General features: G+C 39.0%; 1 protein-coding gene across 4 annotated transcripts; it reads left to right on the top strand.

Annotated features, from left to right (window-relative positions):
* The first annotated feature begins 2664 nt into the window (after positions 1-2664).
* Positions 2665-24285, top strand: lcorl (ligand dependent nuclear receptor corepressor-like). 4 transcript variants are annotated; one of them, XM_017715000.2, is made up of 8 exons: positions 2665-2782; positions 7082-7147; positions 8004-8083; positions 9066-9183; positions 9616-9861; positions 10851-10920; positions 17859-22228; positions 23325-24285. In XM_017715000.2, exons 1-8 carry the CDS (start codon positions 2686-2688, stop codon positions 23336-23338), a joined length of 5061 nt encoding a protein of 1686 aa, XP_017570489.2. In that variant the 5' UTR covers positions 2665-2685; the 3' UTR covers positions 23339-24285. The 4 variants fall into 4 exon arrangements, with proteins under 4 accessions (XP_017570489.2, XP_017570488.2, XP_017570491.1 ...); XM_017714999.2 differs by having other exon boundaries at positions 10848-10920; XM_017715002.2 differs by lacking the exons at positions 17859-22228; positions 23325-24285 and adding an exon at positions 11623-17711.
* The last annotated feature ends 245 nt before the right edge of the window (positions 24286-24530 follow it).

Here is a 24530-nt window from a genome sequence, read left to right as displayed (position 1 = left end):
AAAAACATTAAATTACTAATTACTTTTCTCAAACTGTACTGGGACTGCATTATGCATTACTTCCTGGAAAATGTATTAAATAGATAAATAAACAAAACTAGTCATTTTGTTAATAATTACTCTAATAATTGTTCAAAACAAATGATCTTATTATATTGCCAAGCTTTCTTTTCTGCAGTGGATATGCCGCTTGGAAGCCCAGGGCCTAACTTAAACTGTACATTTAGGGGGCTACAATGCTATTATAATGTTATTTAAAAGTAGAGAATTAGTGTTGATGTTTTTTTCAGGTCAGAGGTCAGACGTTTTGTGTTACACGCTTCAGCTGAAAGCGGTATTACTATCGAGTACCTAACTTGTCGAACGGTTTTGGATCCATTTTTAAGCCATTTTTAACAGACTTTTTACAGACAGCACTTTTTAAAGAGGCCGCAGTATTTTATTATAAGAAAGGGTTTAATGCTCCTTCCTGTGACTTTGTAAGAAAGTACATAGAGATAAGCTGTTTTATGATTCAGTGATAAACTTCGTCTGCTGTGATAAATATCTACAGTCAGTGAGAGGAACGACCCAAAGGTTAAAGTCCAACCACACTAGTCCTCTGTACAGCATTTTCTCAGTAAAGATTGTCAATGTTTATTCAGAATCTGTTCCACATTCTCCCATTAAAACCCCAAACTGCTTTAAACTGGGCTAAACTTAGTGGCAAATGAGTTCATATTCAAGTTTCAAGTTTATTTGTCATTTGCTCAACATGTCAGGACATGTATGCATTGAAATACTTTTGGTGAGACTCAGGCAATCACTCTACAGAAAGTAAATAAGTAAAAGTAAAATATAAAAAGCAAATGGAAATTAAATATACATAAAATATAGAGAAATATATACAAGACATAGAAACAATATACATTTTAAAGTGACTTGAGTGACTCAGTGTTATTGTTATTTAAAGTGGCTTATTGTTAAGGTTTTATTGTCCATAGCAGAGATGATATAATACAATAATAATGCTGACAGAGTGACTGAGTGAAATGATAGTTGGGGAAGGACCCACAGCTTCACAGCTTGTTCAGAAGTCTGACAGCCTGTGGGCAGAAACTGTTCATTAACCGGGTTGTTCTAGCTTGGATGCTGCGGAATCTCCTGCCTGATGGCAGGATGGTGAACAGGCTGTGTGCTGTCTGACCAGTTCTTTTTGATGTTCCTGAGGCAGCGGGACTGGTAGATGTCCTGTAAGGCTGGTAGTTTGTTGCCTATGATGGCTTCTGCCGTCCTCACCACTCCTTTAAGGGCGTTGCGGTCACAGGCGGTGCAGCTGCTGTATCAGACAGTGATGCAGCCTGTGAGGAAGCTCTTTATGGTGCATCTGTAGAAGTTGGTGAGGATCTGAGGGGGCAGACCAAATTTCCTGAGCCTGCGCAGGAAGAAGTGACGCTGATGGGCAGATCTCACAATAGTGTTGGTGTGGAGAGACCAGGTGAGGTCATCAGTGAGGGGTACACTGAGAAACTTCACACTGCTGACTCTCTCCACTTTGGCTTCATTGATTAATAGGGGAGAGTGACCACCCCTCTGCAGCTTCCTGTAGTCCGCGATCATCTCCTTTGTTCTGCTGATGTTGAGACAGAGATTGCCGTCGTGGCTCCACTCTGACAAAGTGCTGACCTTGTCTCTGTAGACTGTTTCATCTCCATCAGTGATGAGGCCTAGGATGGTGGTGTCATCAACAAACTTGAAGATGATGTTAAATGTCATGTGTATACAGGGAGTACAGGAGGGGGCTGAGCACACATCCCTGGGGAGCCCCTGTGCTCAGAGTCAGTGTGGAGGAGAAGCTGTTCCCAACTTTCACTGCCTGGGGTCTGCTCAACAGGAAGTCCAGTATCCAATCTGTGAGTTTAGGAATGAGTTTGGCAGGGATGAAAGTGTTGAATGCTGAGCTGTAATCTATGAACATATTCATTAAATTGTCACTCAGTGACCAGCAGGCCCCTGGCATCAAGAGACAAATACTTCATTTATTTTACTGTGCGTGATACTCGGGTTCAAACGCCTGGTTTTACAATGTTGTTCTTACTAGTTCGTTCAAATATTTCAAGTACATCTGATCAGCGGAACTAAACTAAATAACACAGATATCAAGAAACATTTGTCATGTTTAATTCAAAAAGGGCCTGCTCATTTAGACAGAAGTATCTCAAAGTATCAATTTGGATGGGGCCAGCGACGTTATGAATCAACTTCAATCCGAATAAGCTGGCCTAACATGGCCAATGGCAACTTGTCTAACTTTTGCTGCGTTATTATATTCATCTTTAAATATATGAGAAAACAGCATCATCATCTAAAACACCTGTACATTTAATCAGACTGGTCATATTAAACCTTTATATGGACGTTAATATTAGCTGCGCAGATTGCAATGTACACATCACAACGACAAATAAAACAAAAAAACATTAAACTTAACGTTAAACTGTTTTCTGGCTCGACGCGTGCTTTAATGCATTGAAACTAAAGGAAAGAATGAAGTGAAATGGCTTAAAATAAAAATAAACCAACAATGAAAAGACAAAGGGCCGTGCTGATGGCCAATCAGAGCGCAGTACTGTGTGACTCCGCCCCTTCGCTCTGTGCCGCCTGTCAGTCAGGGGCGCGGGCGCGGGTGCGAGGCGGGAGGATAACATGGCGACGCGGTGCCGCATCGCGAAGTGCGCGGCGGAAAGAAGGGGCGTGCGCAGAGAGCTCGAGACGTGGAGACACAAGCTCATCGCTTGCGTGGGTAAGAGATTAAAACATTATAGAGAAAAATAAACGCATATATGAATATAAACAAATACACAAACAATCTTTCACTTCACATGTCGGCGCTGGGAGCCGAGAGCTAGGAAGGCTTCTATTTGCAATTTTCCTGTCCACCTTAAGTGCTGCAGCGGGTCCGTTCTGGCACTTGGAGGCGCCAGAATGTTGTTAACTGCTACACCGTTTAAGGTGGAACGGAAAATTCGGATAAGAAGCCAATTTCAGCCTCTTGTCACAAAGAGGAGAAGACACAAAGCCGCACTCTCGGTAAAACGCACACAAATCAAAGACCTCACAGATGCATTATAGATGTTTGGCACGTACTTATATATATAAATATACGTCGAAATACATCGCTCATACGTGTGAGTTATATCTTTATATGCCAAACTGTGCTGCAGTGCGGGGTTTTGGGCAGGAGAAATAATGCTACTGCTAACGAGCTAACATTAGCTCATATTAGCATCAGGCTGGTCGCCATTGCTCCGCTTTTTGTGTGTCTCTCTGCCCGGCTCCCTCTCCTCTCTCCTCCGGTGTTTTTGGGAAGAGCAGGTAGGCATTACATCCTGGATGCCCTTTTGTGGCGAGTTAAGGAGAAGGGAGTTTAGCTCGGCCGCATCTCCGGCCCTGTAACAGTTAACAGTAGTTACCTCAACTGTAAACATGCCAGCTAGCTGCTAACCGAGCTGGGCTAACCGGCTCCGGGCGATCCGGGGCTGGGGCCGGGGATCAGTGGGGGTTTTCGAGGGATTTAGGCGGCTTTAGATGGCATTATAGTCCCTGATAATCTGCTCTATTGAAAACCGCGTAGTCTTTTGAAGAAAATCTCAATTTTCTGTCAAAGATCCGCTTGAGGAGAACCTGAACAGCAGCTCGCTCTCCGTTGTTTGTGGTCATGTCTTATAAATCTGCTCTTTTGCTTTAGCTTAGAGTTTTATAAAGGGGGTGTTATTTCAATGTGACCCAACTCCTGCTGGGGGTTAAAATATGCTTTTAAATACAAAAAAATATTCCTTCAGATGTTTCTGTACGTTCATTTAATGGTAATGTGTAAAATGCATCATGGCATCGCGCTGAAAACCCGACCTGGACGATAACAGATACGTAGAACGCTGACCGAGATAATCATGGCACATAAAGGACCGGCCTTGTTTGTAGAGGTAGTAATAATAGTAGCTGTAGTTGTAGTAGTGGGCGGTTATACTGGTTCTTTGTTCTGCGAGTCAGTTTTGTCAGAAGATCCCTTGTCAAGCATATATATCACAGTGTATGTACGTTCCAGTTCTTAGTACAGTTAGTTAGCACCTTTAGCTGGATGGAGAGATGTTTGAGTAAAATAAATAAATAAATAGCAGGTTTGTTATGAAGAGAGCAGACATTAAGGAGAAATGTGTAATGACCAGCTGGTCTCTTTGGGTTAGCGTTCAGCCCGTTTGTCACCCCTCTTCGAAATCAATAAAACTGTAATGACTATTAATAGTTTTGTAATAAATTTTCAGTTTAATTAAAAGTGTTTTTGTCCTTAATGTTTGTCACTTATGTTATCAGTGTATTATATATATATATATTCATTGTTAAAACTGTGTATTATATATAAACTCATATTTAATGTGTTTTTGGGTCACAGGGTTGGAGGAGAAGCATTTCAAAGCTTTGAATAGGAAATGGATGCAGTTTCCCCACAAATGTTTTTTTTTTTTTTTTTTTTTTTCCTTTTTCTACTGCGGTACAATAACCTTTTGTCTGTCTTTAATATTACACTTTCTACAACCCTAGCAGGTGATATTGTTTTAAAATGGTCTCACAAATAGAATTAATTCCTAATACATCGTTTCTAAGCATGCTCCCTTTCTTGCACGTCACTTATGTTGAGAGAATCTTCTGTTTTCACCAAAAGTGTCACTGGTGTCTTTCTCTATTACTGTATGTTTACACTAGGAAGCAACAGAGTGACAGATGCCTGGTGTTCTTTAAGTACTGACAGTATCCACCATATGTTCAGAAGCTTATTGTTATGTAATACATCACAATACTGGCAAATGGCACTCCTGCTGTATTGTGGTTTTAATTATAAAATAGATTTGAGTATTTGAAGCTGCTCCTTCACCCAGTGCAATGTTTTTTTTTTTTTTTTTTGTTTTTTTACAAATGTTTTTCTCTCTCTTCTAACAAGCATACACACTCACGTCTTAATACACTTCAGGCCTACAGGACATTCTTAATAAAATTATTCCTTTAGTTTAAAACAACCAATTAAATGGTTAATTGGAGTTTTATTATATGATTAATGCTGCTGATCTGTGAAAGGTATAGCAGGAAATAAAGCTTAATAAAGTAAATTAGTACAACCCCAATTCCAGAAAAGTTGGGTTGCTGTGTAAAATGTAAATAAAAACAGAATGCAGTCATTTGCAAATCGTATAGACCCATATTTTATTCACAACAGAACATAAAACACATATCAGATGTTGAAAGTGAGATGAGACGTTTTACCATTTCATGAAAAACATTAACTCATTCAGAAATTGATGGCAGCAACGCATCTCAAAAAAGTTGGGACGGGGCATTAAAAGGCTGGAAAAGTTGTATAATGCAGGACAAATCACACACCAATCCATCACAACAGCATGGGTTCGCAGAAGAAGAGTCCCCGTGCTGAACTGGCCTGCCTGCAGTCCAGACCTTTCACCAACAGAAAACCATTGGCCCATCGTGAAATGAAAAAGCAAAGAAGGCCCATGACTGTTGTGCAGCTAGAGTCCTTCATAAGACAAGAACAGGACAACAGTCCTCTCCTAAAACTCCAGCAGTGGGTCTCCTCACTTCCCAGACATTTACAGACTGTTGTTAAAAGCAGAGGGGATGCTACACAATGGTAGATACGACCCTTTCCCAACTTTTTTGAGACACGTTGCTGGCATCAAGTTCTAAATGAGTTCATGTTTTTCATAAAATGGAAAAATGTCTCATTTTCAACATCTGATATGTGTTCTATGTTCTGTTGTGAATAAAAATGGGTCTGAGAGTTGCAAATTTCTATTAACATTTTATTTGCATTTTATTGTGTACCGAAATAAATAAATAATGTTTTTACAATTATGCATTATTGTAAGTAATGTTTTGGAGTTTAACTGAATTAAATGAATCTGCCATAAAACACACCTAGAGGCACTTATAATTTTTGTACTTAGATACAAAATTGAGTTAGAAACAAATGCATCTTATCCAAAACAGAAATAAAAATATTGTGTTCGTTTTAAATGAACTGAAACTATACAAAAAAATTGTGAGAAATATTTTATTGTCATTACTGTGTAATGACTGTAATGCTTATTCAGTAGTAAAGTTATATGGTTATATTTTATACTTTTAACTGTAATGGAACTGCATATTACAGGCTTTACTCATTCTTAGAACCAATAATATTTGTTTTATAACTGAAAATAATTAAATAATTTTGGGTGTTTGTTATAGAAGTCCAGTAAGTGTATGTGAAATAACACTATATATTGTGTCATGGCCTTTTTTTAGCTTCTGTGCACAGTGTTAGCAGCAATGTAGCTCAGTTTCTCAGTGTGTTTTAAATGAAACCGCTTTATTTGACATTTTTATTCATAGACAGAACTGTCTGTCAAGGCTGTGGTTGGAGTAGCATGGACAGAGCATCTCTGTACATTTCGACTATATAAATCGTAGATGGTCTGTTCAAATATACGGTGTGACCAGAGAACAGGCTTTTTAAAATTTCTGGCTTTAAAGGATGTTTAGCTACGGCTCAGCGAGCCAAACTAAATAGAGAAGACTCAACATGTGGGCTCCTCATATGTGTTGGCCTCAGATTCTGTCAGAGACTTTTGTTGAAAGACATGGTAGGAGCAAAAATATAGCTGTACAGAATCGCCTTCTGCGAGGAACAAAACCCACTCTTCTCCACTGCAGCGCTACTCAATTCAAGGCAGTGTTAAATAGTATAGCATAGCTAGCTAATGCATGTTATTTAAAATTGGGTACATTTTAACAATTTAACTGTTAAGGTACATTACACTCATTTACACTAACAACTATGTTACTTGGCCTGGTATCAGACTCTATATCAGTGAGTGCTTAATAATATGTACTTGTACTTGGCCTGAAGAAAAAAAAACTGGTACTATGTTTATCACAATTGCTTATTGTAAATTAAATTTAAACATGCTTTCAAGATAAATGCTGCATTTACAAGAGGAATTCACTTGAATGTTGTCACTGAATACTTTGTAACGAGATTTCTTTGTTTCAGGGTTTGAGAGCATTCTGGAAGGAATTTATGGGCCAAGACTGCTGCAGGACCTCAGCATATTTGATGGTGAGATATTGTTAAAGATGTTTATACACTAAGGCCCAATCCCATTTCTTATTTTTAGCCCTAACCTTTGTTTTCGAGTGTCCCCTTGTCTCTAGGAACTTCCTCTATGAAATGGGACAAACTTAAAATAGTTAAAAAAAAAAAAACATTTTCATTAACAGGCTACTAGTAGTGCTCTGTAGGTGTCCCTGCCAGTCTGCAGTTATGGCAGAGGAACGGAAAAGTACAGCAACCTCATTGCTGGGCTTAAGGTAAATTTAGGGCATCATATGTTTTCATAAGAGGGGAGATGCAAAAATGGTTCTTTAAATCCCCCCAAACCCCCCAAGCTTCTCTTTCAGTAACATTCTGCCACTTCAGGCGTCAGTACTGATGGACTATTTAAGGTGTAATGGGAAATTTAGCTGGCTAGCTCCTGAGATGTTGGCATAGTACTAGTAGTTTTTTAAATGCTTGTTATGAAGAAAAGGATGATAATACATTGAAACAACATTAAACTAAGATAAGTCAATTGTTACTGTAATTTGTTAATGAAGAAAATACTTTGTGGGTTTCTGTGGTCATTTGTGCAGCGATCTTGCTGACTTTTCTCATAACACTGTTTGAAGTGAGCCTCTGAAAAACATTTGATAGGTGGTGTAACCTTAACACATCGCCTTACTATCTCAACAGAATTCGGGACATCCTAACCCTAGACATGAAGGCAAAAAATGAAGAGCTAAGGGCTAAGTGGTAGGGGCAAGAGGTGAAATGGGATTGGGCCTAAATGAGAGATTTATTTCTGCATAATAACATTTGTCTGTATTCAAGAATCACTGTCAGTATTTTCTAAACTTGTCGGGTTTTTTTTGTTCAGACTGTGAGCCAGAGGCCATCTCTGATTGGTCGACTGATGCTCGCTGCCCCTTCTGTAACCTGCAGTTAGAGAAACTTATCGTAAGTCTGAAAATCATCTTCACAGCAGAAAATCCATCAAAACAAGCGTTCAGTTAAAACCTGCCCCACCTCTGAAAACACCAGATGCAGTACTGTGCAAAAGTCTTAGTCTGAGAAAATGGTCTGTAAGGCTGTTTATTAGGACAGTAAACATTTTTTTTTACAGTTAATACAAATAAACACTCTGTGATTGTTTTTCTGTGTGTGTTATTTTAACCATTTTTGCCCTCCACTGCAGAGGCCCTTCTTGTGTTCTACAGTTTCTCCTCCTTTTACTGTTTCATGTCTAAAGTGCTCTTTTAGTTGAGTTTGAGTTATTTCAGCTGTTCAGATTTCTGTAAATGTGTCTTGGGGGCAGGGCTGTGTTTGGGTCACTCTTTCAGGGTTTTTCCACAGTAACTATGAACAACAAAGCCTGTACAGTAATACTGAATAAAACTGTTCTCAGGACAGTAAAGATCTGCAGAGTTTGTCTCAAACTGACACGTTAAACCGTGAACAGAGCATTCCTGTTTCTGCAAACATTCAGCACAATGACTCTCTTCTACAGCTTCACTACAGACACTGTTTTACAATCATTCACAGATCTTGTTACTGTTTTACCATCTATCACTGTTTCTCTGTTCTTATTTTATAATTACTATTACTGTTACTATTACAATTTAATATTGTTGTTATTTTGGGTTTGCAAACGTCTATCATTTGGTCTGTATCATTGGCTCTAACGTAATACTTCATTCAGCTTCAACATTTACATTTATTAAAAATGCAAACTTATGTTACTTAGTACTTAACAGAATTAGTTATTATTTAACAGAATTAAGGATGTTTTAATTAAGCAGCTCTGTCCATCTGATTATAGAAGAATAATTTTACACTGAGCATGTAAAGTGTTAAACTGTTTTTAACTGTGTATGTAAATTATTGCGAATAAGCTAAATGTAAATGAATTGTAACGTAGCTGATACTGTTTTTGAAACAGGAACACGTGCCCGTGTCGCCACCCCCCGCCGAAACCCCCCCACCTCAGGGCCTGACCACCTCGGAAAAACTCCAGTGCCAAGCAGACCAATTTCTTCATGCAGTTTTTCATAAAAAAGGTAATTGTTATTAAGAATTTTCAGTTAACTAAAATAGTAAAGTAGTAGTAGTAGTAATGGTGGTAGTAGTAGTAGTAATAATAAAAATAATAATAGTGATAATAACAATGTCATATCTGTAGTAGCTTTGGTTTGTATTACTGCACACATCTTGTGTCACTGCACATGCCTGTATCAAATGCTTGGTTGTGACCAATATTGAAATCCGTAATTGTAAATGTACTTTTAAAAACAGGCTCGCACTGTAATTCACAAATGAAGTGTAGTAATACAGATCAGAACTCTGATGTTAGCTGCAAATGAGGTTAGCTCTGTGATGTTTGTGTTGTAATTAAAATCCTTTTTTTTTAAAATTATTATTATTAAAAATTTTCTTTTTGTCTTTGAGAGGAATAAACAAAATCAAATGTGTTTTCCTTCCTCATCACCCAGAATTCCCAGAGAGTTGTGATCCTAGTATACCATTGGCAGCGCAAGAGTTGATGCGTAAGATGATTCGTCAGTTTGCAATTGAATACGCCTGTAAGATCCAGCCTGAGGGTCCCGAGGGTCCCGACGCCAGCCAGGTTGATCTCCCTAAACACAGTGAGCTCGACGGTCCCCTGGACCTGACCATCAGCCGCGTCACCCACTGCCCGGACATCGCCGTCAGCCGAGTCATGCACTGCCCACAGCAAGGTGAGCCAAATAGCAGGGGGGCACACTTCACTCTTTAATTCACTCTTTAATGTGAGGATTAGGGGTGAGGGGAGTCATTCAAATATGTAGACATTGAAGCTCATCATAATATTAGTTTACTTAAGTTCTAATATAGCGGCTGTTTAAAAAACAAAGTTACTTAAAAGTAGTTTTGTTAGTCTGAGTCAGTGTGTAGAGCAACACAAAGCTAATTGTGTCTCATGCAAAGATAAATTGACACATCTAAATGCAGGAAAAAGATAAATCACAATCAGTGCAGAATGCAAAGATAAATCATTAAATGGTCCCAAACGCAAAGACAAATAAATAAATTGGGCAAGAAAACAAACACAAAGCACAACATTGCCCCAGTACATTCAATTGGCCAAGAATGCGAAGAAAAAATAGTTCACTTGGCTGAAAATGCAAAAACAATTGGCTAAATCTACCCAAAACACAAAGACTAAGCATTAATTAAATATTACATAAACCCTAAAAAACACTTAGGACAGTAATTGAACTACAATGCAAATTAAATTTTAAGGATGAAATGTTTCAAACTCTGATATAAAGTTCATCCTCCAGTTAAAGAATGCGTTGTGTGAAAGTTTTAAGGTCAGTTGATTTAAACTGAAATATTGCTGTTAGTGTTGTATTTTTATCCAATTAATATTTCTGTCATTCTGTGAGTAGTTAATCCGTATTCAAGGCTGGAGCAGATATATAACATTCTTAACTAAAAAAAAAAGTACAGCTTTGAAATTCTGCATGGTTGCCAGATTTGAAAATAATCATTCTCTTTAACCTTTTCATGTAAATTGGTGTGATCTACTCAGTTATAGTGAACTGCTGTGGAGTTAACTGTTGGTGCTGATGTGTAATAGAATAGTAGCGTAACCTGAAGAAACAGTATATTTGTATGTTTTTATATTTAGTGAACACCTGCATTTTTGAAACCTTACTAAATATTTTTGTACATGTTTCAGCAGATGGTGTTCTTGACCTTTCAAAGAAAAACACATCATCTTTAAAAGTGCTGAATTCTCAGAATGTTTCGCGGTGAGTATTTTTACTCCTAAATTTTAGTGTTTGGTTTGACTTTTTAGTGTGTATTTCCTGTTTGTGATGGAGTAGTATCATAAATGTAAAACATCAGTTAGTTTCCTCTGTTTATCAGGATTTTTTTCTCCATTTATATCATAGGTAATGGTTGTGAACATTTTGCATGTTAACAGCAATAGAGTTTAGTGGCTGATCTGTTGCACTGCCAAAGGGGTTGACTCTTTTCTAACTTGTTGGAAGGTAACGTCACATTTTGTCAGCAGTCAGGGCTTCACTTGTTCCTCTGTGCAGCCTGTATTTATTTATTTGTTTTATTTATATTTATTTATGCGTTATTATTATTACTACTATTATTATTATTATTATTATTATTATTATTATTATCATTATTATTATCATTTTCACTCAAAACCTACCTAAGCTGCATTGCAAAGATACTGGAAGCTTTACTGTAGAAGTGTGTCTTTCTCCACACGTTTGACTGAGAGCTCTCCTTCCACGAAGTATCGTTTGCAACCTAAGGCCAAAATCAAACCAAAATGTTTACCCCCTTATTCAGAGGCTTTGTGTTAAACAGACAAAGAGAGAAGCGAGTGATGTTACCCAAAGACAAGGCAGTAAAGGAGTGGACCCTGAGTGCTTCCTGTCGTTCGTCCGTTCACCCGTTCGTTTCTCATCCTCCCATCCACCTCCCCTTAGGAGACTGATCCAAGAGGACTATTTGGATCGCAGTTCAGAGTTTGCAGAAGGTTTGCTCTCTAAAGCCTTGAAAGACATTCGCTCTGGTTCACTGGATGTTCATAAAGCTGCCATTCTGTACGGGATACCTCAGAAAACCTTACGGGTGCAGGCTGAGGCCTTACTGCCTGAGAAAAAAATGCGGCTGCCTGTTGGAGATAATGGCGGGGGTCCAGAGGCAGGCTGGCCTGCGACTGAGACACAGCTGCTGCTGCAGAAGGTGGCAGCCTGGGCCCGCTCTCAGACAGACCACCCAGAGGGCGCCAGAGTGGCATTTTCTCCTGTGGAGAATGCAGAGTTTCCCACAGCGATGGCTTCATCATACCTCCACCGTCTGACACTGCAGAGGATGGTGTCTCAGCTCCGGGAGCGCAGCGACAGCGTCCTGTCTCACCCTGGCACACCCACACCCCCACAGAGCCCTGCCAATGGGGCTGGTGTCACTATCCGGATCCCTCAGGTACGCGCTGGCGTCCAGCCAAAAACGCAGCTGGATCTGGCGGGTCTGGTGGACGCTGTGTTTCAGGCCAACAAGAGCTCGGATGGTCCGGTCGTGCTGCACAAGCTAAAGACCATTCTACCCAAACAGGGTGTCTTGGAGTGCCCCCCTGTGCCGGAGTCGCGGCTGCTACTACAGGGGGACTTGCCCCCCCTCTGCATGAAGAATGGTGCTGTGGGGGGCAGCGCTACAGGAAGCAACGATGCCTGCGGTGACGATGGAGAGCGGCGAGACAAACAGCCACGCAAAAAACGCGGACGCTACCGCCAGTACGACCATGACATTCTGGAGGAGGCCATTGCCATGGTGATGGGTGGGAAGATGAGCGTGTCGAAAGCTCAGGGCGTGTATGGGGTTCCCCACAGCACGCTGGAGTACAAGGTGAAGGAACGCATGGGCACGCTAAAAACACCACCCAAAAAGAAGCTCCGCCTATCTGAAGCCAAAACCTCAGGCTCCATTCATTCAGGGACGACAACAACTAATGCCTCAACAACCGCCTTCAAACGGTTCTAAACACGACACAACCTCAGCTACTGCCTGCACACGGCTCTAACAGAAATGCCTCACATTCAGCTACAGGATGTTTTAACACAGTCAGGACCTTCACTCCTTCTGACTTGAAAGAAAAACTTGAATTCTCAAAAATCCTCATTTACAGGTTCTGGTACATTTCAGAGAAATCACAACACATGCCTTTAAAAAGAATCTATTCAGGGGTTTCACTGTGGATATCTATATAATTATATACATATAAAGATATATATTTAAAGACGATATACTGTAAAGCACTGATTTTTAAGTTAAGTTCAGTTTTAATCTAAAGAATTTATTCAGGTTTGATTTCTACCTAAGGTAATCAGCTCTTAATGATTAACAGCTTTCACACTTTGACAGGTTCACCAGTCTTAGTCACTGAGAGATTTTTTTTGTTTGTATTTTGTTCCCCAGAGTTAGTCTGTACAGTGTTTTCTGTGCTGTTTAGGCTGATAAAATGGGGAATGTATTGCTTCAGCGCTTTATTCAGCATTTTATTCCTCCATTTAATGATGGAGTAAGGTTTGTATTCTTACCTGCAGGTACAAACTTTCGTTGCCGCTGAAGAATCACAATGTTAACATATATTTGCTAAATCCTTTCGATATCGATAGAAACTTGATGAATCGGATTGAGTGGGTTAATTATTGGAACATTCTTTTCTTAATGAAGAACCGAATTCCCACTCAGACCAGCTCAGTTTTATTCTTTTCGTAACACAAATGCAAGTGTGTAATGTTTGTCAGCTTAAAAAATGCGTTGCCTCTTTTCAGTGAACTTGTTTTGGGGTAAGTTGGAATGCAACATAATGCATGTCAAAAAATCTGCACAGGAAAAAAAGCTTGATAGTTCTAGTGAATGTGTCGTTTAATATTAATATTAGATTTTTTTTAGCACTCAACTGCTGTAAAACCATTTTAAACTATTTTTCTCTGCTGCTTCAAGTACTCTGTGTTTTATTGTCATTTTCAGTATATCACTAAAGATCTGGGGCAGGTTGTACCAGCTGTACGTGAGTTCCAATGTAGGCTAGTTATGGTGCGAGTTTGCTTACTAAGTTTAGGTTTACATATTACTAAATCAAGAAAGGTTTCACTACACAAACTACTTTTTGTGTTGCGCTTAATGTCTACTAAATATCTACGCACTGGTCTTGGTCAACTTCCAAACAACTTGTGCCATTTGAAATCTGAACACAAGATGTTTACACAGAACAAACACTGACTGAAGCATTTTGCCCTGCAGACCCGTTTTAGTTCCTCAAACAGATGAGTTACTTAGACTTTTCCGACTTGTGAATGTGTTTCAGAGCTCAAAGAGATTAAAATCAGTAATTATATAAAAGAGAGTTTGTTTTCAAAGTGATGCTGAGACATTCAAAACGTGTATTAGTGCAGAATTTTCTGTTTTATAACAGCAGTAAGACACTGGTGGCTGTGAGAGACGGTTTCACTTCTCTTTAATGTTGTGTGAAATTTGTTAATGTCCAGATGATTTATTGCTCTTGAAGATCACAAGACGGATTAAACAAGATATGAAAGTCATGAGCTCAGTTTAGTCAGAAAACAATGTGGTTCGGTAAATATCCTAAGTTACTGTCACCAAATGTACATATTCCCATATCACGGTCAGTAGGAGCATTAAGCGAACCAGAACTGAAGTGCCGGTTTTCTGTTTCAATCCAGCCCAGAAGAATTAAACTACAAATGTAAGTGCAAAACTAAAAAGCTGCACATTCAGGTGTTGAGAGGAAATCTAAACTACTGGATTTCAATTATGAAAATGTCAATTTTTCTTTTCTATACTGGATTAATTTTTTTTATGGAACGCAAAAAATCAGTGCAGGCTGCTGCTTATATTTACATGGCATCATATTTATTGATTTTAGCATTCATGTTAAATCAAAGTGACAGTGTTCAGCATTGTTATGCATTAGGTATCTTGCGGATTCCTGGTGCAACTGAATTTAATAAAAGGATAGTATAAAACTAACTACTGACTAACTACAGATTCTGTAAAGGCTTGATGCACAAAGTAAAAACTTGCGCAGAACTGGTGCAACCCTGTCCCGATGTGTTTTATCTGTCTGCTGTAACCAAAATATCACTTCAGGGCCATTTTACAACCTAATTACACTCCAGATGAAGCTGCTTTAGTAATGTCCATGTTCGTCTATATGAGGGCGAGTGCTGCATTCACACAGTGGCTCTGAGGTTTTAGTTCTGCTTTAGATCAGCAACGAGTGTGAATACAGGCTTTAGTCTGTGGACTCCCATCTTTCTGCCTCATTTGGCTTTTTGTATTGTTTTTTTGTTTTGTTTTTTTTCCCCCCTCCACAGCTTCACCTTCCTTTAGCGTCACCTTCCCAAAGCACGATACTAATAGATCCACATGTCACTGGCTGTGATCTGTGTACTGCTAATGAAACCCAAATTCCTTCGTCCTCCCCTTATTTCATAGCATGGACCTGTTTTAATAAGTTAAACTATAAATGAAGGATAAGAGTAGGTTGCAATTTATAATAAGATGCACATTCTCCTGTGTATTTGTATTATCTAATTATTATTAATAATTACGTTGTGTAAGTTAATAATCATCATGGCCATATTTGGAGATTTTATTGTGCGCATTTATTAATGCAAGCACAGGAACTTGCAGCTCCTTATAAAGTGCAGCTCCTTATAAAATGCAGCCCTAGAATTAAATGTGAATTTTTGTGATTGATGCTTTGGAAAATATAAGAATTTCTACATGCAATGTTAATGTAGTAGTCTTTGTGTTGTGAAAATTCTGTATGTGGTATAACTGTTAATATTATCTAAGGAAAAAAATGTGGAGATTGTTAAATTTAAGTCAAAAGAATTTTGCCCTATAAACCACTGAATGTTCCTTACAACTTGTTAACATTGCATAGTGCCTGTTTTTACAACACATTTCAGAGTAGGGTTTTTTGTTATTTTTCTGTAAGTTAGCAACAGTTTTATATCTAAAAATATTAGGAGTTTATATTGCTGTTAATTTTCCTGGTGATGTATGCATTACTTTTACAGGCACTTTCCCCCCCCACTCCCCCCTGACTCAAGGGCAGTCCCACCGGTGTTTGAGTGAAGTTTTCTTACCTTTAGTGTACTTTTTACAGTCGAACAATTCTCAGGTCTCCCCGTCTGTCGCATGATGGATTAAAGTAAAGCTCAAAGTGATTCAGTGCTGAAAGTTTATAGAAACGCGTCAATTCGGTCACACCCTTAAAATTAAGGCACTACAAAGGGTTCTTTGGGGTAGTACCTTAGAATAAACACTTTTGCTTCTATGAAGAATCTTTCTATAGCTGAATCTGTAAAGTTTAGGTTTTTTTTTTTTTTGACAATCTTGACAAAATGTAATTGATCATTTCAAAGGTGCCTAGATTGGTTAAATTATTTGGAGGTTTACTTTGAAAAGGTCGTTCACACTTACTTCTCTTTTATAAAAAAACATTTCCTGTCTTTGTTGGGAGTTAGGATTGAGCAAAAATGTGGACCCTCTAGTGGGGGTCTCTCAGGGGAACCACTGCTTTAAAGAACCGTCCATTGAAGGATGTTAATAGGGAAGCAAAAGTGGTTCTTCTATGGCATTGCTCCAGAGAACGGTCTTTAGCACCTTTACTTTTAAGAGTGCAGACGAAGGCAGATTTATCTCTACTAAAATGTGATTTTTCCAAATACAATGTTTCAACACATGAATTAGTACTGTATAGTTCATGTAATGTAATGTAAGTTTTTCAGCAAATGATAATTTGCAGGTGAAATCAGGTACAGGAAACCAAATCTAATGGATTAAGTTTGGTGTCTTAATGTAGCCATAGAGTATCCTCAGGGTAAGATTACGAATATAGTTAAAGGTGTAACTGCCCTTTTAACTACAGTAAGTCCAAGGATGAGTTGTAAGGGTTCTGACAGAAAGCCTCATTTTTACAGATTCCTTTTCTGTAAGTTGTACCGTTCTGTGAAAACTTTTAGGTGGTCGATAAAATAAATCGGCTGAACTGCAGAGTCCTCCGAGCTTTCTTATTCAGAATAAAACTTATTGACATTTTTTTCAGCCAAACTTTTAAAAGGCGTCAGGATCTCAAAGCTTTTCGCAGTGGGAACAGTTCGCAGCAGTGAGTTTGTCATTTCTTAAGCTGAAGTAAGATAAATTAATTGCAATCATTTATTTATGCATACATCTGTTGCACTATGATTGAATCATTGAGTTCTTTTCTCTGAAAATTTTACGTAAATGTTTTGTGTTGTATACGTGTATTTATTTCTTTGTGATGAGAATCAGATTTTAGTGTGTTGAGTTTGTATCTAAGCACTTTGTTGCTCTCAGATTTAAATGTGAAATGTGTTTTCCTGTAATTGCATGCATATATTAATGTCTCTTTGAATAAGGTTATTTTCTCCTTGTGATTATCCTGATTGCTTTCTTTATTTATTTTTGTTTGCTTACTAACAAGAGAAAGGGCTTTTCATGGAGAGAGGCCATTAAAACACTCCATAATTTTACTCTTTGAGATCTTTGATGTAGAAATTGAACACTTATTTTGGATCAAATCGTTGATGCTAACTGTAATGTTCTCGTTTCTTTTAATGTTTCTTTTAAAAAGCTAATGAAAGTCTTTTAAGCTTATGAAGATGAATTAATGAATTGGGCTTTTAATGTTAGTTAATGAAAATCTGCTATTTGACACTCAAAATGTAACTTTTTACATGTTAACATTACCTAAACCTCCTTATACAAATTAATGTCCTCATGCAATCTTTGTTTTTTGTTTAACTCTGACAGTGTATTGCCTGCAGAAATGGGTTTGCTCGTGGTTATTCTAAAGCGACATCTAGAGAGGCAGATGGTTTGGCTGCTTAACAGATTTTATGGATGCTTTGTACAAATGAAGTTTCCTTGAGTGTGAGCGTTGCTACAATCGTCATCCTCTGCCTTCTACAAGTTGTCAATAAAAAAGCTGTCATTAAAAAATGTGGTGTTTATGTAATAAGTGTCATAATGTGTTTGAAAGTGATAAAATAATTTGGTCTAAAATCTGTTGATATACACATCATATGCACTACTGGTCCTTTGACCCTTGTCACTGATCTTCATCAGTAAAATGAATAACGTTTTTCCCCATTTATTTGTGTAGTTCTTTGGTGACTGTGGATGAGGACCAATGCAGAATGGAAGAGGAAAAGGAAGAACCAGAGGAGTGGAGAGGAACAGTTTTGGAGAAGGTCCTGTCTTCACTCTGCTCTTACCACAGAACGCTTCTGTTCCGCATCCTACAGGATATGCGGGAGCATTATAGCGTTGTATTAGCTCTGAGAGATGCCCACAGGCGGATGGCTAAAACTGAGCTTTTCTGCTGTTCTGCTGAAGGGAAATCTCCCAGTGATCCTTTAACCTGCTCACTAGGTAACTGCACAGCAGCTGGTTGTGCTAGCTGTTTAACTGCATGTGGAATTAGAACGTGTGCACATACCTCCATTTGTATCTGTATGAAGACCCTCAGTGGTCTCACTTGCCAAAACCTTGCGCCCGGATGTGTCAGCAAAGTCATTTGTCCGAGCTCTGCCGTTTGCTGTGCTCATCATAAAATACTAGTGTGCCAGCACCAGCGCAACAGTGAAAGCGTGTGCATTGCACATGCAAGCAATGTGTTGAGTGTCCATATCAAACATCCCAGCACTCCAAATTCTTGTCTAACTTGCCGTAGCCCCTCACCACCCCCACTCTCGCCAAAGCCGGTGGATGTGGAATGTAAAACAGGTGACCAAACAGTCAGCTGTAAAGGTGAGGAGTTTGCAGCACTAAGCAAACCTCCACCTCTTCTACCTCACCAAACCGAGGCTGAAGATGAAGATAAAGTTCCACAATCTGGGGAAGCTGCCACTTCTCTAGTTAAAGATGATTCTCAAGATGACAAACATCATTGTGGATCTTTTTTAGGTGATCTAATGGATAAATTTACTGAAAAACTAAAGAATATCCAACCGCCAGAGAGAGAGCAAACTGCACAGACTGCACATGCAGGTCAAAACTCAAAAGCGTGTGATGATACACAGTTGACAGAGATTATAACCACAGTGTTGCACAGCAGCAGTGACAAAGAGTATGACCTGAAGGAACTCTTTGAGCAGCGCATGGCCGCGGAGCAGAGCTCCCCTCAGACACGCTCTCGTCGGAGGCAGGAAGTGTTGGCTGCCATGAGCAAATCCCCTGATCTGTCAGCATCCCGCAGACAGAGCTTACAGATCAAACGAGACCTTGCACGGCTTGACCCTTCTGCCCATAGAAAAAAGTTGGGGCTGGACAAAAGCAAGTGTCCAAAGAATGCTCAGGCCCACAATGAGCCTTCAGAAGAGTCCACTTCTCCAGAAAGTCTATCTGAGATGGAGCCTGTAAACAAATTCTCAGACACTCAAAACAGTGAACTGTGCAGATTAACTTCAGAACCACGAAACCTTCAGGAGGAAAACCAACCTGCTGTCCTGCCAGGAATTCCACACTGCAATGATATAGACCTTTCTCAAATGGATATGGCTGACACAAAGGCAATAGCAAAGTCCCACCAGGACAAAAGTCAAATGTTTCAACCAATTGGCAAAATTGAAAGGTCTAGGAGAAATATTGTTCGTCCTCAGCGTTTCTCTTCCTATGTAACAGAGCCCCGGAAGATGTACTATGCTGCCTGTTTTTCTGAGAGCATATTCATAAAACATTCTCCTAACAGTAATTCTACAACTAAACATGACTCTGCAAAGATTAATATGTCTACTGAAACTGACACTGAATACTCAATCAAAACTGAAACACAAGATCGTATGATGCATCCATCAAGCCACACTTCAACTGATTCACCTAAGAAAAGAAGTTGCGAAGATAAGAGTGGAGAAAACGGTCAGGCAAAACAGAATCCCAGAGCAAAACATCAAGAAGATTACACAACACCAACAAAACGGTTGAAATCCTGTGGAGGGAAAGGCATAGTGGAATCCCAGAGCCCTGGGTTAATTCAGGGTCAGTCTACTGATATAGGAAGCCTAGAGGACACTAAGGAATGTAGTTTAAAGTATGTTAGTCCCATAAAGCTCATGCTGGTGTCTCCTGTGAAGGGTGAAAATGGGATCAAATACACACTCAAAGCTGCAGACTCTGGAACAAACTCTTGTGCAGAAATGTTTGATCCTTGCGTTGAAGCTTCATGGGCAGGCAGCACCATAAATGAGCAAGCCCTGGATAAAGATTTGCAAACGGATTCAGTGCAGGATGTTGAGTTTGGGGGTACCACCATCAAACTATCTGAAGAAGTTGTATGCACCGATAAGACTGATTTAATCAGTCATGGAATTGGGACTGGTGAGGCTTTACCAGCTGTGCAAGAAACATCTCTTGTTAAAAGACGTCCTGGAAGGCCCAAAAAGTTCAGACCACAGATTGAAAAAGCAGTAAAACGTCCCATTGGCAGACCCCCTAAATCCAAGGCTGGAGACCCAAATAGCATGAATGGTACAAATGTTATAAATCACACAGTGAGTGAAAAGTCAAGTGAAGATGATGTGAACAAAAGTCTGAAAATAACTATCATGTATGGGAGGTCAAGAAAAGCAAGAAGAGTGGTATCTGAGGACATGGGGCATCTTTCCACCAACCAGCCTGCTTATGACATCCTTGGTAGTGGTGTAAGTGCTGAGGCAAATATCAGTGGAGATTCTATGCTTAATACAGCCAAAAATCAGTTAGAAGATCTAAGTTTTGTTATACCTGTGGAAGACAGGAAAGGCTGTGTCCATTCAAGCAGTAACATAAAATGCCAAAAGCAAAGTGATCTGACAGGAACAAGAAAACCAGGAAGGCCACCTAAGGTCAAGATCTCTGGAATTTCTGTCACTGTTACCACAGTATCACCAAGGCAACGCAAGATTCACATGAAAAGAGACATGAAGGACTCGCCTCCACAGCGAAGGGCACTTTTAATGGAATTTGAACCTTCCAAAAAAAATACGACAATCAGTGAACATACTGGTGGTGCCTTCAGAGATGGAGTGGGTACCATGGAAGAAAGTACAGAGAGTCCCGGGACATCATTCGTCCCTGTTAGACATTCTGTAAGGGAGCGCAAACCCTCTATTCATCTGCTGCACTCAGTTGCTACAGCCAGATCTTTTAATCGTAGCAATGCACTGGTTTGTAGATCACACAAACTGCTTATGAGCAAGACTAACCACCAGGCACATCAGCGCAGGCCCAAGGTGGCTGCTAATAATGCACTTTCCAAAAAGAAGGTCAGTCATATGAAAAATGTTGTTCGTTTTTCGGGGGTTTCTTTAGACTCTATCTTTGCATCAAATGACAGCCTCAAGTGGTGGCCCATCAGTGCATCATATGAGACCATAAGTGAAGAGTTGGGCAGAAGGATCAGGCTGATGTCTGACACATGGGTATCAGATGTCTCTGAGGTAAAAAAGTCAGAAGTGATTAAAACAAAACAGAATCCAATTCCATGTGAAAAGGTCACCAGTTCTGATAAGAGGTCCTCTGTGGTAAAAATACTGTTTGAGAGAAACTACAGTATGGAAAAGGTTTGCTCCTGGTTTATGCAGACCACAGAGACTCAGTCCTTGGCAATTGTGAAGAATGCCAATGCAAGAAATCCCTTTGAGATCTCTCATTACAATTCTATCAGATCTACTTGCAGAGAGGATGTTTGCCCTAGCTCACAAGCAGATCGACTCAGGAAGCATGTCAAGAAATTTGCAAAAATTGTCCCAAAGAGTCCAAGAATGCATCGGCAGGAACAAGCGGCAATGTATAAACCAAGGAGGTCTTTTGCCAAACAATACCTGTTTAGCCCATCAAAAGTTACCTTGATGTACACTGACGGGCAGAAAACATCCAGGTCTTGTGGATCATGGGGGATCTACAGAACAGCTTTACTCAGAGCAAGGTCCAAGTTCAAAACCATGGCAAAGAAAAGTTCATTGAGTGAGGTAGAATATAAAAGCCACCTGGGAATTAGTTGTGAGACAACTGGTTTATCAAAAGAAATACCTGCCTCAGAAAAGAAAGTGCAGAATGCATCAGATATCTCAGAAAGCAAACTGCATAAGGTTGAAGCTTCTGAGAAGACAATAGGCATTACTGGCATCTCCAAGGAGGAGACAATTAGCTCTAAAGCATGGAGTCCAGAGACACTGAAGGAGTGCCGGGTGTTTCTGAAAAAGATAAACTCTTCAAGCACAAAATCAGTGACTGGAGAATGTAACATTTGCACAGTGAAATTCAATATATCACCTGGGGGGTGTGATGTATCTATGGAACAAAAGAGCAGTGAAACCACTAAGTTGGAGAAGACTAGTTCTCCGAGGAAGTCCATATTGTTTCAGATGAACCAGAAAATGTCTGAAAAAAAGCGCAGAAGTTCCCGCACAAGCGAGTTGCCTCCCGCAAAAATGACACGACAATCAAGGAGCAGCAGGGGTGTTCTGGGAGCAAGGTGGTGCGATTTTGTACTTGGTGAGTATGTTGTGTGTGTGTTTTAAAGATGTTAATTCATATAAATAAATATTATGTGGATTCTTAAACATGCTTTCAGTTTTTAAAGAGGGATGGCCTTGCATTTGACCAGGGGTTCACAACTACAGTCCTCGCAGGTGATTTACTGATTTAAACACACCCGATTACGCTTGTTAACTGGCAGGTTTAGTGGATGTGTTTGAGTAGGGGAACCACCCCTATACCACACCCAAGTGTGCACCCCTGCATTGGATTGAGGCGTTCACAAAAAATTTATACAACAGTATCAGCAGAACATGCCGGTCTAGGTGACCACTCTAAAAATGAGCGGTTTTCTTAGTTACTTGAGTGAACAGGAACCTGAGAGCACAGAGACAATTTTGTATAAAATGTTTCAAATTCATAAAATTTACAAACAAAATGTTAAGAATGAACCTGTAAAAATCCATAGCAAATAAATTGCAATAAATAAATAAAACAAAAAAAAAATTAAGATATCCCTCTACTACTTTAATATGTAGGCAGTTTTTGGTTCTGTTCTTGGTATGGTTTGGTTGCTGTAGTTCTTTTACAATTGAGATTTGACATGTAAGAAGTTGGTGGGTCTTAGATGTTCTTCACTTTAAACGTTTGAGTGACTGGTATTTTGGTCCTTTAATTTGTATCAGTATCTTTTTTAACATTTTGATGCTGAAGGATTTACTTGTAAACTTATTTCAAATTTCAATATGGCACAAAATTAACTCTTATAAACCTAACATTTACCTAGAACATAAGCTAGAACTTCATACAAATAAAAGCTGCTTGAGTAAGCAACCATATGTAGATAATATACTGTATTTATCAGTGAGGGATTATTTCTGCTGGTTTGTCACAATTAATTTTAGAGGTGGTCATACTCTGCTTCTTTTAATGTGCTGTGAGGTTTGTGTTCGGAGTTTTTCCTGAGGTTCTGCTATCAGTGTACAGAACATATGAATACTATTTTCTTTTTTTTTTTTTTTGGGAGGCCATCCCACTTTAATACTGTTTCTTTTGCTGCTTTATGTTTAACAATGAAATTGTAAATATATCCTGCAATATCTCTACCTTACAGGACCATCCAAATAACTGGGGATCTTTGGGTTTCTTAGCAGGAGTGTACGTAGAACCCAAACAAAAGGTGCCTTTAAGAATGAACTGGCTGAAAAATCAAGAGCATTAAGACACGCACGCAACCTCAGCAAGCAACATGTAGCAAAAGACTTTAATTATAAAAACTTGCACTATCTAATCTTATATGTTAATTTTATATCTATAGACATGCCCCTTTTTACTGTTTGAAACATCGCTGATTTTATTATTGCAGAGAACTAAGAAAAATTCTTGGCGCTTACAAGATGTGGAAGGAATGTCAGAAGGTGTACAAACTGTTTTTTTGTGTTTGGTTTTTTTTTTTAAGTCTCATACTGGAGTATTGCAACAGCATTAAGTCATATACTGTAACTACATTTGACTCATACCTTGGACTATTACTGAGAAAAATAATGTTTTCAACCCTTTTTCTAAATTCTGCCTTTTTACATATACATTTTTTTTCAGCATATGAGTGCTCTACATATGTCGGATATACTAACCAGTTTATCCTCTAATTCTCAAATTACTAACATATGAACCTTTTGGGCTGATTTAGCTTGGTGTTTGGGTTCTTAACATTTTGGCCTAATGCCAATTCCCATTCCCAGTGTTCAGTAAAACCTCAAATCCTCAAGTACAGTAAAATCGAAAAGGAAAACTGCTAGAAGTGACCTTTCATTTGATTTGATGTAGAAATGGTACCTACTGTCCCGTCCTCTAGTCCCGGTTCTGAGGAACTCTGAACTCTGTCTCTCTCTTAATCATAAGTTAATCATAAACATTGTGATTTTTTTTCTTTTTCTTTTTCTGAAGCATTAATTCAACTTTGTTGTGTTGCACTACAAAACTGTTACTTATATATGTGTGTGTGTATATGTGTGTGTAGTTATATATGTGTATGTATGTGTGTGTGTGTGTGTGTGTGTGTGTGTGTGTGTGTGTGTGTGTGTATATATATATATATATATATATATATATACACTGCTCAAAAAAATAAAGGGAACACTTAAACAACCCAATAGAACTCCAAGTAAATCAAACCTCTGTGAAATCAAAATGTCCACTTAGGAAACGACAATTGATTGACAATCAATTTCACAGCTGTTGTGCAAATGGAACAGACAACAGGTGGAAGTTATTGGCAGTTAGCAAGACACACTCAATAAAAGAGTGGTTCTGCAGGTGG

This window comes from Pygocentrus nattereri, chromosome 22 (assembly GCF_015220715.1).
Source record: "Pygocentrus nattereri isolate fPygNat1 chromosome 22, fPygNat1.pri, whole genome shotgun sequence".
NCBI lineage: Eukaryota > Metazoa > Chordata > Actinopteri > Characiformes > Serrasalmidae > Pygocentrus > Pygocentrus nattereri.
Note: the sequence above shows the minus strand (reverse complement) of the source record. Positions and strands in the feature narration are given on the sequence as shown.

Coding starts and splice junctions, on each gene's coding strand:
- lcorl (XM_017714999.2), top strand. CDS start 2,686: ATGGCGACGCGGTGCCGCATCGCGAAGTGCGCGGCGGAAAGAAGGGGC. Junction 2,783..7,081: donor CAAGCTCATCGCTTGCGTGG/GTAAGAGATTAA, acceptor TCTTTGTTTCAG/GGTTTGAGAGCATTCTGGAA. Junction 10,921..17,858: donor AATTCTCAGAATGTTTCGCG/GTGAGTATTTTT, acceptor TTATTTGTGTAG/TTCTTTGGTGACTGTGGATG.